Source organism: Anthonomus grandis, chromosome 5 (assembly GCF_022605725.1).
Source record: "Anthonomus grandis grandis chromosome 5, icAntGran1.3, whole genome shotgun sequence".
In the NCBI taxonomy this organism is placed as follows: Eukaryota; Metazoa; Arthropoda; class Insecta; order Coleoptera; family Curculionidae; genus Anthonomus; species Anthonomus grandis.
In genome coordinates, this window is record NC_065550.1 from 7,054,872 (window position 1) to 7,070,196 (window position 15,325).

At 31.9% G+C, this 15,325-nt stretch overlaps 1 protein-coding gene across 4 annotated transcripts in view; it reads left to right on the plus strand.

Annotated features, from left to right (window-relative positions):
- LOC126736883 (WD repeat-containing protein 7) overlaps window positions 1–15,325 on the plus strand; it is a 178,124-nt gene that overhangs the window by 68,350 nt on the left and 94,449 nt on the right. For all 4 annotated transcript variants that reach the window (XR_007660815.1, XM_050441490.1, XM_050441493.1 and 1 more), the window contains 2 exons: window positions 10,904–11,045; window positions 12,607–12,826. Coding sequence is in view for 3 of the 4 variants with exons in the window: in XM_050441490.1 (XP_050297447.1) it covers window positions 10,904–11,045; window positions 12,607–12,826 (362 nt within the window). In the remaining variant the exon portion in view is untranslated. The remainder of the gene's footprint in view (window positions 1–10,903; window positions 11,046–12,606; window positions 12,827–15,325) is intronic.

The following is a 15,325-nucleotide window of genomic DNA, read 5'->3' on the forward strand; positions in this document are numbered from 1 at the left end:
CTACTGCTGGTTAGTGCTTTCTTTTTCAGCGTTGACTATTTCTATTTCGTTTATGTCTTACGCAGGTTTATTTATTAAATTAGAGAAAAATGTTTTCGAATGAAATAAAAATCTAGCAACTAATTAAGTAAACATTACCAAGCCCAAATTAATCATTAACATAATTTTTATAAAGCGATGCGCCTGATTAAAACAACTGTTGTAAAAACTTTAGCTGTACAATTGCAATTTAGACTTAGTTCATGATATATTTGACATATTTAATTAAACCATATACCTACTAATATTTCTTTTATCTGTTTAACATATGTGTTTATATATTTACTGCTGTACATGATTATTGAAACCTTTTAATATTCAGTCAGTTTCATTGCCTCTTGTCAAGTTAAAGCATTTTTTATTAATTTTTGTAATAGACCGGGGTAGTTCTCAGAAGATCATCGGGAGAGTTACCAAGATAGAGAGAAGCAAGTGGTTATTGCAAATTGTTTACTATTGTATTAATAAATCAATTGTTTCCCGAATGATTAAAAAATGTATGTTGACTAGAGAAATTACATCTGAATAAAAATTGTGGCGTTAACTTTACAGTGTTACTATTTTGCCAAGAGTTTGCAGACAGTAGCTCAGAATTATTGGAGGCTTGGGATTGTTCGAAGGTTCACTTATGACTGGCTATTAAAAAATATAAACTTGATTATAACTATTAAATAAGAGGGCGCCACTTAGTTTTTTTTATAAATGAGAGAAAACTAAGAAAAAACTAGGTATATAGGTTTCAATTAACAATTAAATGACCCTGGATAAAGTAGATTTAAAGAGGCAAAAAAAAAATATCTTAACAATACAACCAAATTATATTTACATCAAAGATAATATACACCTCATGTTCTAATCTGTTAAATGTTAATAATTTATTATGAATTAAAATATGAATAATGGTGATATGATTAAATAAAATAAGTTTGTCAAAAGTAACATTTAAATTATGATTAAGCTACTAGATAGATTTTAGCACTTGAAAAATAAATTGCAATTAAGTTTTTAGTAAATATTTGTATTACACAGGGGAAAGTTCATGAACCTTTTTACCTAAGGCATATCAGCCTTAACCGAGTTATATCTATTTAACCACCAAAAAAGGTACTGAAAAATACTGAACAAAAAATAACTAAAATTATAGATAGGAAATTGACGTATTAAATTATGATATTGATTAAATATTTATAGCAATAAATTGAAATTAAAAGTATATTAATACAAATTTAAATAAGTGAGACAAATCTATGGTTAATAATATTTAAATAAATGGAATAAACTGGCCTGTGTATTCCTCCAAGAAATGAACGGCTAGCCTTCAAAATCGAGGCTGTGAATGTATGCCATTTGTAGCTTAGCTATCTGGACTGGGAATATCTAGTACTAGCTCTAGTTTTGGCTCCAGCTCCACCGCTTTCAGCAATTTCCCGGGGAAATCAACAGCCTGCAGCCGTCGACAATTGAAGAAGAATAAAGAGGAAAACGGAAAAGTAAAACCCTAAAACAACGATTGCCATTGTATTCACTGTGGATAAAAATGAAGGGCGTTCAAAATGTCACACACTCACCTTGCTAAGTTTCATTATCTATCCATCAAAATCTCGGGCATCCTGCACCAGAATTATGAAATAAACAGTTCCCTAAAGGAACAAGATTAAGGACTATAAATTATAAACCATATTGGCCACTTCCTGCTTCACAAATTTCGGAAATAAAAAACTGGCCTTTTACGTGCGCTTCTACTTGCGACACGGGAACAAGTCCTCGAAAAATGGATGCAGTACCGACTCAATAAGTTACGACCCCACCTCTCGCCTGAGCTGTCAATGTCAATCCAATCAGAGAAAACATCAATCAAGACCAACCAGAAGAGTGACGGACCGTCAACAGAAAGCATGAATAATAAAACCAGGAGAGTGATGCGTTACAGTAGTAATGTGTCATTGACAGTGTGAATTTAAAGAAATATCGATAAAAGAAGTTGACTGAAATTCAATGGAGCGTTAGTGAAAATAAGAGAAGAAAAATAAAACGCTACAAAATCCAGGTCGGAAATTGGCAAAACGCGTCGTTTTTAGTCACCAATCAAAATGTTATTTATTGGAAAGTGATGAACTAGCTATGTTAAACTTCCGTTATAAATAAAAGTCCGGTTTCATATCTTAATATACAACTGGTTTATTTCATTTTCTAATACACACACCGTTGACCGGGTTTTAGGAATGTTGATAATGTTAATAAAACTATTAACAGCAAGAAAGTGTGCGACTTATATATCCATAATAGCAATAATATTATACTTATGTATACAGGGTGTCCCGGAAAATGTGGGAAATCTCTCGAATTCAGGTAGAAAAATAATATGGAACTTTCCTACGACGAAGTTAAGACGCTTTTGACAAGAAAAAAAATCTTGCGTACGAAATCGGTTTTTTCTAAATAATTTTTAAAGTACTTGGTATAATAATTTTATAAAAATTTTACGTAATTAACCACTACTAAGAACCTTTTAAAACGGAGTCCTTAAAAATACATTTACCTTGTTTATGTTACGAGGAGCTGACTAGGTTGTACATTATAATGCTTACATGTTTAGGATCCTGTATGATAAAGACTCTGAAATAATAAATATGGATAGTTTAAACCTTAAACTAAAGAAAAGGCACTCTCTTTCAATATCAATAAAATAAACCGTTTTGGAGAAAAAAATAATTAAGGAATCACTGTTTTAAAGTTGATGAAGTAGTCCATTCTTGCAGTGGAGTTAATAAATCAATGGGTAACTAAAAGTATTTCGGTCATCCGCCACTAAATTTATTTAAAAAACTATTAATCCAACATGTGTCGGACATATAACATGTTATACTTCTAGTGTAATTCATCTTATACTTCTAGTGCGTCAGACAAGGTTAAAAGTTTAAAACGAATTAAAATACATGAGAAAGGGACAAAACTTGGATTTACAAAACAATAGTTGTATTATTATTGACCTATTGTCGTAATAATGTAATTATAACATACGGACTTATAACATGTCCATCATCAGAGATAACAAATTAAGGGGTTCTGTCAATTCATCTTATAGTTCTAGTGCCTCAGACAAGGTTAAAATCAATTAAGATACATGAGAAAGGGACAAAACTTGGATTTACAAAAACTTAAAAATTACATTATTACGACAATAGGTCAATAATAAATAATACAACTATTGTTTTCGTGTGTTTAAGTGTTCTTCATATGAATAGAAGTAGTCTGCCAAAGCATTTTAACGAAATTTTAATACTTTTACAGGAGTGTAACTTTATTTATGATTTGTTAATTTTTACAGAAACTCGCCAACTACAAACAAAAAATTTTCATATTGAGGGATACAATTTTTGTTACAATAATGCAAACTTTTACCAAAATGACGGAACTGTAGTTTATGTTCGCAACGATTTGGAAGTCAAGTATTTACTTCCAAAACATCACCCAAAAAAACAAGGTGGCTTTTATGAATATCTTGTTTTGGAAACATTCATTGAAATACAAATGAATTGTTATGTCAGACCTCTCTCCACAAATGCCAATACTTTTATCAATGACTTAAATGACTTTCTGAATAACTCCGACTACTCGGATAATGCTATACTCTCCGAAAATGATGGAACACATATTTATTAAAGGCATAAATAGTAATTCCTGTACATTACATCCTTTTATGCTCAAACAACAATTTCTGATCATTACACAACCCTTTTTTACCTATGATTACACACAAACACCGTTCAAATAAAGCAAAGCTTAAAACCACGTTCTAAACCAAAATTCTAAATTCTAATGGTTTGGTGGCAAATATGCAGAACGAAGGGTGGCAAGATATATATCAAGGCCAAAATATAAAGAGCATCTCTAAAAAATTTGTTAGAAAACTAAAATTCTATATACGTTTAAATACACACATGAAATACCAATAGACGAAACTAGGAAAGGAAAGAAAGGTTGGATAATACAAGAAACTTTATATTTAATTAAACAACACGACAAGCAAAGAATATTAATAAATAGAAACCCTCAAAATGTTCTGTTCCATTCTGAAAAAACAGAATTGACACATTAATTAAAAGAACAAAAAGCAGCTATTATAAAGAAAAAATGTCTGAATCAAAATATAATATAAGAAAAACACAAATTAGCAAAATTGCAAATAATAAATGAAGCAACAAATGAAAGTAAAAGCAAATCCGCAACAGTATCAAGAATGATAACCGAAGCATATACACAAGTGACATAGATATAGTAAACATATTTAACGACATTTTTACAACGATAAGCACTAACGTGGCTAAAAAAATTTATATAAATACCAGCTTAAATTTTCAGCAGTTCAAAATAAAGTTATCAACTCAATATTCCAATAGACCAATTACAGCAAGAGAAATTAAAGAACGAATAATTAGATTAAAAAACAAAGCCCTATCCCTCTGGTCAGTAATATTGAAAAAGTTGCTGAAAAAGCTATAAAGTTAAGGCTAACAGATCATTTTGAAAAACATAGGATTATTTCTGAAATGCAATTCGGTTTTAAAAAAGGTTTTTCGAGAGTGGACGCTACGCACACTCTGATAAGTTTTATTCAATCAGCTCTAAATAGTAAGAGGAAGCCTCTTGCAATATTTTTGGATTTAGCAAAGGCTTTTGATACGATTCCACACGACAAGCTGCTGGATAGGTTGGAAGGATATGGTGTTCGAGGAATAGCTAGGGAATTAATGACCAATTACCTTGCTGATAGACTACAAAGCGTAATGATAAAGAGCAATCTTAGCCAAGAAAAAACGTTACAGATAGGTATTCCCCAAGGTACAATACTAGGTCCTTCATTGTTTAAGACTTATATAAATGACATTCTAAATTTCAATGTCTAAAGGAATGGTGATCTCATATGCGGATGACACTATTATAGCTGTGGCTGAGAATACATGGGATGAAATGGACAGACTAACAGAAACACAAATTAAAGCAATCTGCAAATGGCTTAACTACAATTTGCTCACGCTTAATACCTATAAAACAAAATACATTGGCTTTTCCTTGAATAGGTGTGGTCAACTGAATTCATAGATCACGATGCACACATGTGAAAATAAGGCAAACTGCTAGAAGTCTACAAACACTACTTTTAAAATCGGCTATGTTGGAATAACGTTGTACAATTTACTACCGCAAGAAATAAAAAGAACACATAACAAAAATAAATTTAAGAAAGAGGCAGTCATTTACTTGCATGAAAATATAAACACTTTTTAAGCTCTATTAAACTTCGTTTTGCATTTTATATAAATAGTTTTAATGGTTCTATAAGTAATAACTACTATATATTTTTTTGTTGAAGTTTTGATTTTGATTTTGGTTATTGTCGGCTTCTTTGACGAGAACGGTGGAGGGGTATGCGTGTTGTGACTGTTATCCTATTTTTTTTATTAATTATTTGTTTTAGAGTCGTCTTTTCTGTCGCGTGTCATCAACGCAATAACATTGATTTTTTACCTTTTACCGGCTTACTTTGCTACCTTTGTTATATTTCAATAAAACCAGTGATATAGATTATACAGTTCATTGCTTCCGCTGAATAAATCTGGTCCTTCAAAGATTTATGGGTTTTGTTTACATACCTTGACCACAGATTTACAGAATACAGATGCGAAACTGATCGAAAATACGCGTGCTAGCGCCAAACTTCAGACACGCCTCCTGGGTGATGGATTTCCATAGCTGCTATAGCTGCTCCATAGCTCCTGCCTAGTACGGTGGCAAGGGGTTTAATTTGCTGCAAGCCTCCGCACCGCGTGCTTCTAATTTTCTTTGCGTAGTACGCGTGTTTATGATTATTAATTAAATTGAAATAATATATTTGTATTTTTTTAGTATTATTTTTGTTGAAATGGGGGGGTATAAGTGTGTATATCTTTATTGTTCCAGCCACAGTGGTGGAGGAACGACGTTATTTAGATTTCCAAAAGATGAGTTAATAAGTTAATATTTCGAGATAATGAAAAGCATTAATTTTACTCACCCATGTGATAACTTTCCTTTCCAGTATTTAATAAAATTATTTATACGACTTAAAATATTTTATACTTCGCCAACAGAGATTTATCATCTGCCAAAAAATCAGATAAAACTAAAAGAAAATTTAAAATTTTGTTTCATCTTTAATGTTTTATTAAATAAGATCCTTTAATTTATTAAATGAAATAAAAATGTACTCAAGAACCCTTACATTCTGTTTTATTTAAGCCTATTTCTATTTTGACATTATAAATGCATTATAATATCCCAGCGAAATTATAGTGCAGAACATCTATCCCTACAAAGAAAAAACTTAAAAATGCATCGGTGCGGCCAGTCCAAACCATCCTTTTCAAGGGCATCAAATATCGGGAGCTTATATCCGCGATCTTTCGCATCTAGTATTCTGTAAATCTGTGCCTTAACATACAGAAGACCATATTGTTGGTCCTTCGAGCAGGATTGAGTTAAAAATACCAGGATAAGGGCAGCTTATTAGAGTCTTTGCACACGTCTAAACGTCTAGGTGCTGACGTTTCTGGATTTTTGGGATTTTATACACACAACTTGGGAATTTGGTGCCGGTTGAAGGTTCAAGAAGAGAATTAAGGGTACAAGTACTCCTGTATACATTGGGAGATTGGTTTTTACATTGGTACACTAAAAAGCTGCATATGGGTACATTTGGAAGGACATTGGGACACATTGGGAAAAACATAAGGCTAGATCGTTATATAATATATTAAACATGAAATTTAACCAACTATATGGTCGTGTGTATGTTAAAGTGTGTAAATAAATTCCATAAATCTTTGAAGGACCAGATTTATTCAAAGGAATAAATCACTATATAATCTACATCACTGGTTTTATTGAAATATAACAAGACTAAAGGCAGCGTGTGTAGTTAGCCAGTAAAAGGTAAAAAAATCAATGTTATTGCGTTGATGACACGCGAGAGAAGAGACAGGGTTGCCACAATGATTTTCATAAAAGTGCTATATTCCAGAATAAAAAGTACTAGAATGTACTAGATTTGACAAATAAGCTAAAAAATAGTTTAAACGGGGGAGGGTGTAAGTAAAATAAAAGTCAAAATAAAATATAAAAATTATAATAACAACTCATCAATATTCACGTCAAGTAACTCATCATTCGAATCATCTGGCAAATTTTCTTCGATGTATTCATTCGATGTATCGTTAGCTTTGCTAGTAGTATTTTTTCAACAAAATTAAAGAATAAATAGTTTGCCTCACGTACTCACACATTAATTTTGTGCATCCCTGCAGCTGTTTCATTTTTACTATACTGTATTGTGGGTTGCAGTGATTTTAATGTAATATATGTTATTGTCTCTGTATATACCGAATGCGTCTTCAATGAGAGTTTTGTTAAGTCAACATTTCATAAGTCCGTCTCTTTTGTTCCGATTGGAAATAAAGGATAGACTTATGCGACATCTCTGTTTCCTCATTTGTTGTCTTATCGATCAATGTATCATCAATCAGTATATTCTTATGTCTTATCAATCAGTATATTCTTATTGTACAGGATGTTCGAAAAATAGACGGAGATATTTCAATGGGTGATTCCTTGTAAAAAACTATGAGAAAAAGTTTCAATAAGATACAGGGTGATAAATTTTTTTTTAAATATTTATTTTTTATTAATATTTAAAAAAATATTTACTACATTCTTTTGAAATTTGGCAGTTTTACTTGTTGTATTAAGAGGCAAATTTAGCCCTAATTAGATTAAAATTACAATTAAGGTCCAGTGGCGTCCCGGGGGACATCTTAGCAAATAATATTGGCAAAAAAATTTACGCCTCTGCCTTTTTTTCAACTTTAATATTTGTTGTTTGATTAAGCATTTAAAAATACAACTTTTTCGCCTCTTGTATTTTTTTTGTATCTCACTTCGTTTTCGAAAAAAAATTAAATACCGTTTTATTGCATGCCACTGGAAAAAATTGATTTATTAATTTTTGGTAAAAAATCACAGGTGCCAGAACAAAAAATAATTTCTGCATGGAGGTTTGACACGTGTCAGTTCTAGAAAATAATTATTTACCTAATTTTCTTGGTGAAATTTCTCTAAAAAGTTTTTATCTCGGTTTTTGTGATGGAAAATTACAGTTTTGGGGAAATGACAGACATGCATGTAATGTATACACGTGCTTACAGTAATTGTTATGCAGCGACACGCCTGTATCCAGAAGCGTTTCCCCAACGGCAACTTCTAGATAGTAAAACCTTTGAAAGCGTAGACCGTAGATTGCGGGAAAGAGGTAAATTTTCTTATTTATTTTTCGTGATGTTTTTGACAATAAAGTTACTTAGGAAGTTTTGCCATTCCCACCAATGATAGAGGCCGGCCGAAGTCCGTAAGAACGCCTGAGTTTGAGGAGGGCGTTTTACGTGCCATGGAAGAAAATCCTGGTGTAAGTACCAGGACTATAGCAGCTCGATTAGGGGATAATCATTCCAACAGCACTGTGTGGCAGGTTCTCGCCAAACAACTTTTGTATCCGTATCATGTTCAACGTGTGCAGGCATTACTACCAAGAGACCTTTTTGCCCCGTTTGCAGTTTTGCGAATGATATTACGAAATAGTTAATTTCGTAGGTATTACATTTTAATAAAACTATACTTTTTACGGACTACTGGATTTCGGCGTGATGGTATTGTTAATTTTCATAATACTCATGTATGGAGTAACGAAAATCCTCATGCTTACGTACAATGTCGCCACCAAGAGGAATTTTCTTTAAATGTGTGGTTAAACACTTTAAAGAAAAATATGGGTGTTGTTGGTGACAATTTAGTTGGACCTTTGCTTTTATCCTTATAAGATAAAACGGCGAATCTTACTTAGAATTTATTCAACAAGAATTTCCCGTACTGCTGGAAGAAGTTCCTCTAGATGTACGTAATCAAATAACTTTTATGCATGATGGAGCTCCTCCTCATTTTGGTATGGCTCTTAGAACTCATCTCAATAACACCTTAGGGGAAAATTGTGTTGGAAGAGATGGACCAATTCAATGGCCACCTCGCTCCCCTGACTTATATCCAATAGATTTTTATTTACGGGGACACCTTAAAAGTCTGGTGTATGCTAGTCCCATACAAACAATAGAAGAGTTAAGAAATAAAATTGTAAATCCTTGGGAAGAAGTGAGAAATAGATCTCGAATTTTAGCTCGAGTGCCTCGTTTAATGATTCGTCGAGTGAGAAGGTGTACAGAAATGGATGGTGAACATTTCCAACATTTGTTGTAGATGTTGCAATAAAAAGCTTCTAGAAATGTTTTTGATTTTTTGTTTTCCAAGACATCTGTGATTTTTTTACCAAAAATAATTAAATCAGTTTTGTCTAGTGGCATGTAATAAAACGATTTTTATTTTTTATTATCTTGAAAACTGCATTTCTGGACCCATGTTTATAGAAACATTTTCTCATATTTTTTACAAGGAATCACCCATTGAAATATCTTCGTCTATTTTTCGAACACCCTGTATATGTATGTATGTAATATTATAAAAATAAGAATGTAATTTTAAAAAACGTACTAGATTTTGATCAGTACGTACTAGACCTCTAGATTCTATTGAAAAGTACTAGATCTAGTACAAATGTACTAGGTGTGGTAACATTGAGAAGAGACGGCTCTAAAACAAATAAATAATCTAAAAATAGTCACAACACGCGTACCCCTCCACTGTTCTCTTCAAGGAAGCCGACACCAATGCGTCCGAAAAACCGTGACGAATTTGCTTTGGTTGGGTACGATTCGCTGAGAGAAATCGCGGTTAATATAACTAATGTAGTACAATTCGATAGCAAAGCGGAATTTATAACAGTTGCTGGTGGATGATGTTGGATAGAATTGTCTAGGTGTAGGTGTAGTTTTCAGATCTAATATAGTAATAAAAAAAACTTATTTTTGAAATAGCTTATAAGATTGCACTGACAAACTCATAGTGAGATTACGTGCGTTATGTTATTTTAGGCAAAACTATATTTATAATATATATTTTGGAAATTAAAAAAAAATTTATAAGATGTTTTTATCAAAATACATTTCAACAAAACTGCAAATTACAGATTTGCTAAAAAAACCTTTACCTTTATTTAATTTGATATGGCTTTTTCTTTTCATGTAGTTTAACATAAAATGTTATTAATTTTAACCATTGAGTGGAAGTTTTGTTGATACTAATTAGCAAGTTACCCATTATGTTAACTAACACTTGAGTTTTTATTTGTTGGTGTTTGTTTTGGGAAGTGGCGTGTTTTTCAAGTTTTTAAGTAAATATAATGTTTTTTAATTCCTCCTGAATAATTATTAAAAGATTGTTTAAGAAATATTTAAAATAAAATCGACTTGGTTTTATTATTGGATACATTTACCTAAATTCACAATAACATTATTCTCGTATGTTATAATATTTTAATTAATTAAGCAAAATTAATCCGAATTTTGTCGCCGGTATTACAGTCTTTGGGAATGAACGACTCTTTATTTTTATTTCAATACAGGTGCCAAAAATTCGATATTAGCAAAAACTTTTAACATCTTTAATAATTGAAGATGGAAGCAGGTTCACTTGTGCAGTTTCATGTTTACTAATATGCCATTTAAATCAATTTAATGATCCTTTTGAGTTTTCCTACCTTATTTTTTTACAGGCTTTAAGACAAATTACATATTACATTGTGAAATTGTTTTGGTCTTTTAGAGACCATCATGAACTTTGCAGCTAAGCATGTCAGAAACAACATAAGTTTATTCCTTTTTTTTAGGTATGATAGGAACTATCTTGTATCAGGAGGTGTGGATTTTGCTGTATGTCTTTGGAATTTAGTCACCGGCCAATTACTGCACCGCTTTTGTGTACATGCTGGTGAAATTACTCAGCTCATGGTACCGCCTGAAAACTGTAGTGTAAGTTTATTTATAGTTCAACATTCAGTCTCTAGGGTATACTTAATAATTCAGGTAAAAATGTGCACAAAATAGCACATATTCTTCAGGTCAAAATAAGCCGATTTAAAGCAGGTTACCTTAGTCCGAACTTGTTTCGTTTCCAAGTACCAAGAGCTTTTTCTCGAGTTAAAAAGTGAATGTCTATTTTCAAAAAAATGGTAAATGTTTTTTAACGTCTTTTTTTATTAATTAAAAGTGTCCTTAAGCAACAAGAGCTGCAATACTCTAAAATTCGGCTTTTACAGTTAACTCCACAGAGCGCTATTTTTTTTATAAAAATTTAAGCTTAGAACATTGAAAGACTAGAATTAGTAAACAACAACTTTGTTTGAGTTCAACATGTGCACAGGGGCAAGGGGGGTATTTTGTTTACAAACATATTCATCGATTCTCTGTTGTCAAGTTTACGCACATTTTCAAAAAAAGGAAATTTTTAGCTATGTATCAACGCATATAATAATGTTAATTTAACTTATTGATGTTAGATTTTGGATTAAAAATAAAAAATATAAATTGATATATCTTATTCTAAGCGCAACAATAAGATCTTCAAAGGAAAAAAAGACACCGCGAGCAAAAACATGCGAAATATCATCTTGTCAAACGGCTTGGTGTTTACATTCGGCATCTGTAAAATTCTGCGTTTTTTCTTAAGTTTTTGGTTGAAAAAGGAAAAAGGTCTCATTTAAGGATTTTGGCTAACTATTATAATGCTAAAAACTTGTGCTGTAGGTAGCATAGAAAAAAGGTGATTTAAGTCGATCTTTTCACAAGTAAATGCCGATAATATCATAACATCATGATACGGTCCTCATAAACGTAGAATAATAAAAATATATTAAAAAATCACTAATAATTATAAAATATTTAATTTCCATAACAATGCTTTTTATCAGATAGATACCGTTACTCTAATGAAGTACGTTAAAAAAACGCATAGTTCATAAACGGTAATATTGTTTTTAAATTAAAGCATAATCTATTAATAATAAATATTTATCATGTAAATATTTTTTAACGTCACTGAAAGATTCCTTCTGTTAGTGGAATCAACAATGCGATCAAGCTGCGTTGCTATCTTGTTGCCTTTTTCTCTAATATGCGTTATTTGTATTTATTTAACTTTGAATATTGACTTCTATATAGAGTATTTTATCATATTTAATTAAAGAAAATGCTTGATATTTTATTAAAGAGTTACACTAGTATTGTCTTTTCTGTTTTATGACTGTAAAAATAAGTGAAAAATTTTAATGATATAAAGTGGTTTTTCTGTATAAGCATTTGGCATCATTGCATCAGAGATGTTGCAAGCAAACAAACTGCCCATAGTTTCACGGCAATGCTAATTCTAGCCTTTTAATGTTTTAAGTGTTTAAGTTTATTAAATTTAAACTTTATTTTCGAGCCAGTTTTAAAATAAAGAGAACATTTGAGGTTTTGATCTTTAATATTATTTTTGTATTTGAGCAAGCATTAAACTTTTATATACATTTAAACACTTTCATTTTTTTTCTAGGCAAGAATCCAGAAATGCATTTGTTCTGTAGCATCCGATCACTCAGTTACATTACTGAGCTTGGCTGAGCGGAAGTGCGTATGTCTCGCCTCGAGACACTTATTTCCAGTAACGACGATAAAGTGGCGACCCAAGGATGATTTTATGATAATAGGATGTTCTGACGGTACCGTTTACGTTTGGCAAATGGAAACTGGACATTTAGATAGAGTGCTACAAGGTAAATCATAAATAAGCTATAGTCTATTTTATAGTCGGTTCGAAATTTCACGCCGAATATTTTCAAATACAGTAACATCGATATTTCTACAAATATTCATTATTGTCTGTCGTAAATCCAATACTGAAGCAGGTTCAGTTTCGTACACCTTTTGCTTTAAATAGCCCCATAAAAAAAGTCTAGAGGTGTCAAATATGGCGAGCGAGCTGGTCATTCCACAGGTCCTCGACGGTCAATCCAACGACCGGGGAAATTGTTATCTAAATAGTTCCGAACTTGTCTAGAGTAGTGTGGTGAAGCTCCATCGTGCTGGAATACAATATCCATATCGAATTCATTAGGATTTTTTTTCGAGGATTTCGGTGATTAGAGGGTCAATAGTATTTTCCAGCATATCCAAATACAGTTCTCCTATTAAATTTTGTTTGATAAATAGAGGCTCCACAATATGGTTTCCCAATATCCCTGCTCAAACGTTTATTTTTTCTGAAGTATGAGTTTCCCAGAAGACGTAAGGATTAGTGTCACTCCAATAGCGACAATTTTGTCTATGAACATTACCATTGAGATAAATTGTACATTCATCACTAAAACAAGTATTATGGAGATGCCGTGCAATGGTTTCCGTCATAGTTTCGCAGAATTCTGTTCTTCGATCAGGGTCATCTTCAGTTAACTGGTGTACTATTTGGATTTTGTACGGATGATACTTATTCCTTTCCAAAAGTCTCCATACAGTAGGACAAACCTCATGTTCATTCGCGACGGAGGAAGTTGATTGTTGGGGACTCATCTCACCAATTATTTGAACTTGCTTTTCTTCCAAAATGGACGGACGTCCTGGAGGCTTTTTGTTGTTTACACTACCAGTAGTTGTAAATTTAGATACGAGTTCCCATAAATATTTACTACAAATAGGAGGATTTGGAAAGTTACCCGTCGCAACGTAAATAAAAATCGCTTCGATTTTTTCTTGCAATGGACGAGAATTGACCATTTCAAGTACTACCACTAAAACCGAAAACTAAATGAGAATATTTTAACTAGACAATGATATTTGTTTTCGTACCGATATTTTTGTCACTGTCAACAAAAAAAAAACAAAACAAACTTTTATCGACATTGTCGCTGTGGATACGGTAGAGAATAACAATTATTTGTAGATATATGCCTGTCAGTGTTTTAGTATTCAGGTAATTAAATGTCATTTTTCATAACCACCATTTTGTAGTTGATAAAGATATTAAATTTATATTCTAGGGTTATAAAGTACTCATCAGGAGCTTCAAAATGATGTGCTATCAGACCACCCTTTTCATTTAATTTTTTTTCCAAGATGGCGCCCAGCAGCCATCTTGAAATTTTCATCTGTCAATTTAGCTTTAAAACATAGTATTCATTCATCAATTACATTACCTCAAGTTTCAATATTTTGAATTGATCCGTTCAAAAAATAAAGAGGGGGAGTGATCTTAGATCATTTGACACTATGAACACATTGAACACTAACTGGGATGATCCAAGAACCAGCTCTGATGTAAATAAGTAACACATTTTTTACATTACATTTTAAAAATATATGAGGATCTCGATTAATGTATGCCAATATCACTCGAATGCAAAATATATTACCCGGCATGGTTTCCTAATAATTTCAACTAATGCCTCACAGAATATAAGGCAAATTTCATCTTTGAAGTTACGAGTGACATTAGGTTGATATAAGTTGCGTAAAATTAATTGAAAAAATAAATAAAAGAGGTAGAAAAAAGTAACCTTAGTAAATTCAGTAACTTCTGGAGGTACACAACTTTAGCAAAGTCCAATTACCAGATACTCTATTCGAGAGAGTTATATTAATATTGCTCACGCCTTGGTTCGCATTTTTCTGGTATTGCTTAATCAAATCCCATTGAATACTCACCCGATTTTGCTCCAACGGTCCTTCTGACAAATGACGCTCTGTGTGCGAAAAGCATTACTACGGAGAAAAAAACCTAGATACATGAAAAACCTAAAAAATAGTTTCTATATGTAAAAGTGGAGATAAAGCTCATATTTCTAAATTATGGACCTGTGGCTTTAAATATGTTCAAGTAACATGTTTGGATAAATATATAACAAGATTTATAATCATATAGTTTATGTATTCATACTATATTATACAGGGTGTTTTTCAAGCTATGCGCATAAACTTGGGAAATGATAGCTGATGAGTAATAATGAGTAATAATCAAAAAAAATGTAGTAAAATATTTTTAGTTTTGGAGATATCCATATTTTTTTAAATAAAAAACATGTATTTTTTAACGTGTTTAATTTAAACTAATTTAAAGCAACTGTTCGAATTGTTTCCATTATTTTCGATACAGACTTGAGCTCGTCGAATCCATGAAGACGTACATGCCCGGGCCAAACCAGGCTGTAGGCGAATTGCGTCACTGGCAGTGTTCAACTTCGTTTACATACACCATTGTTTTCATATGACCCCACAAATAA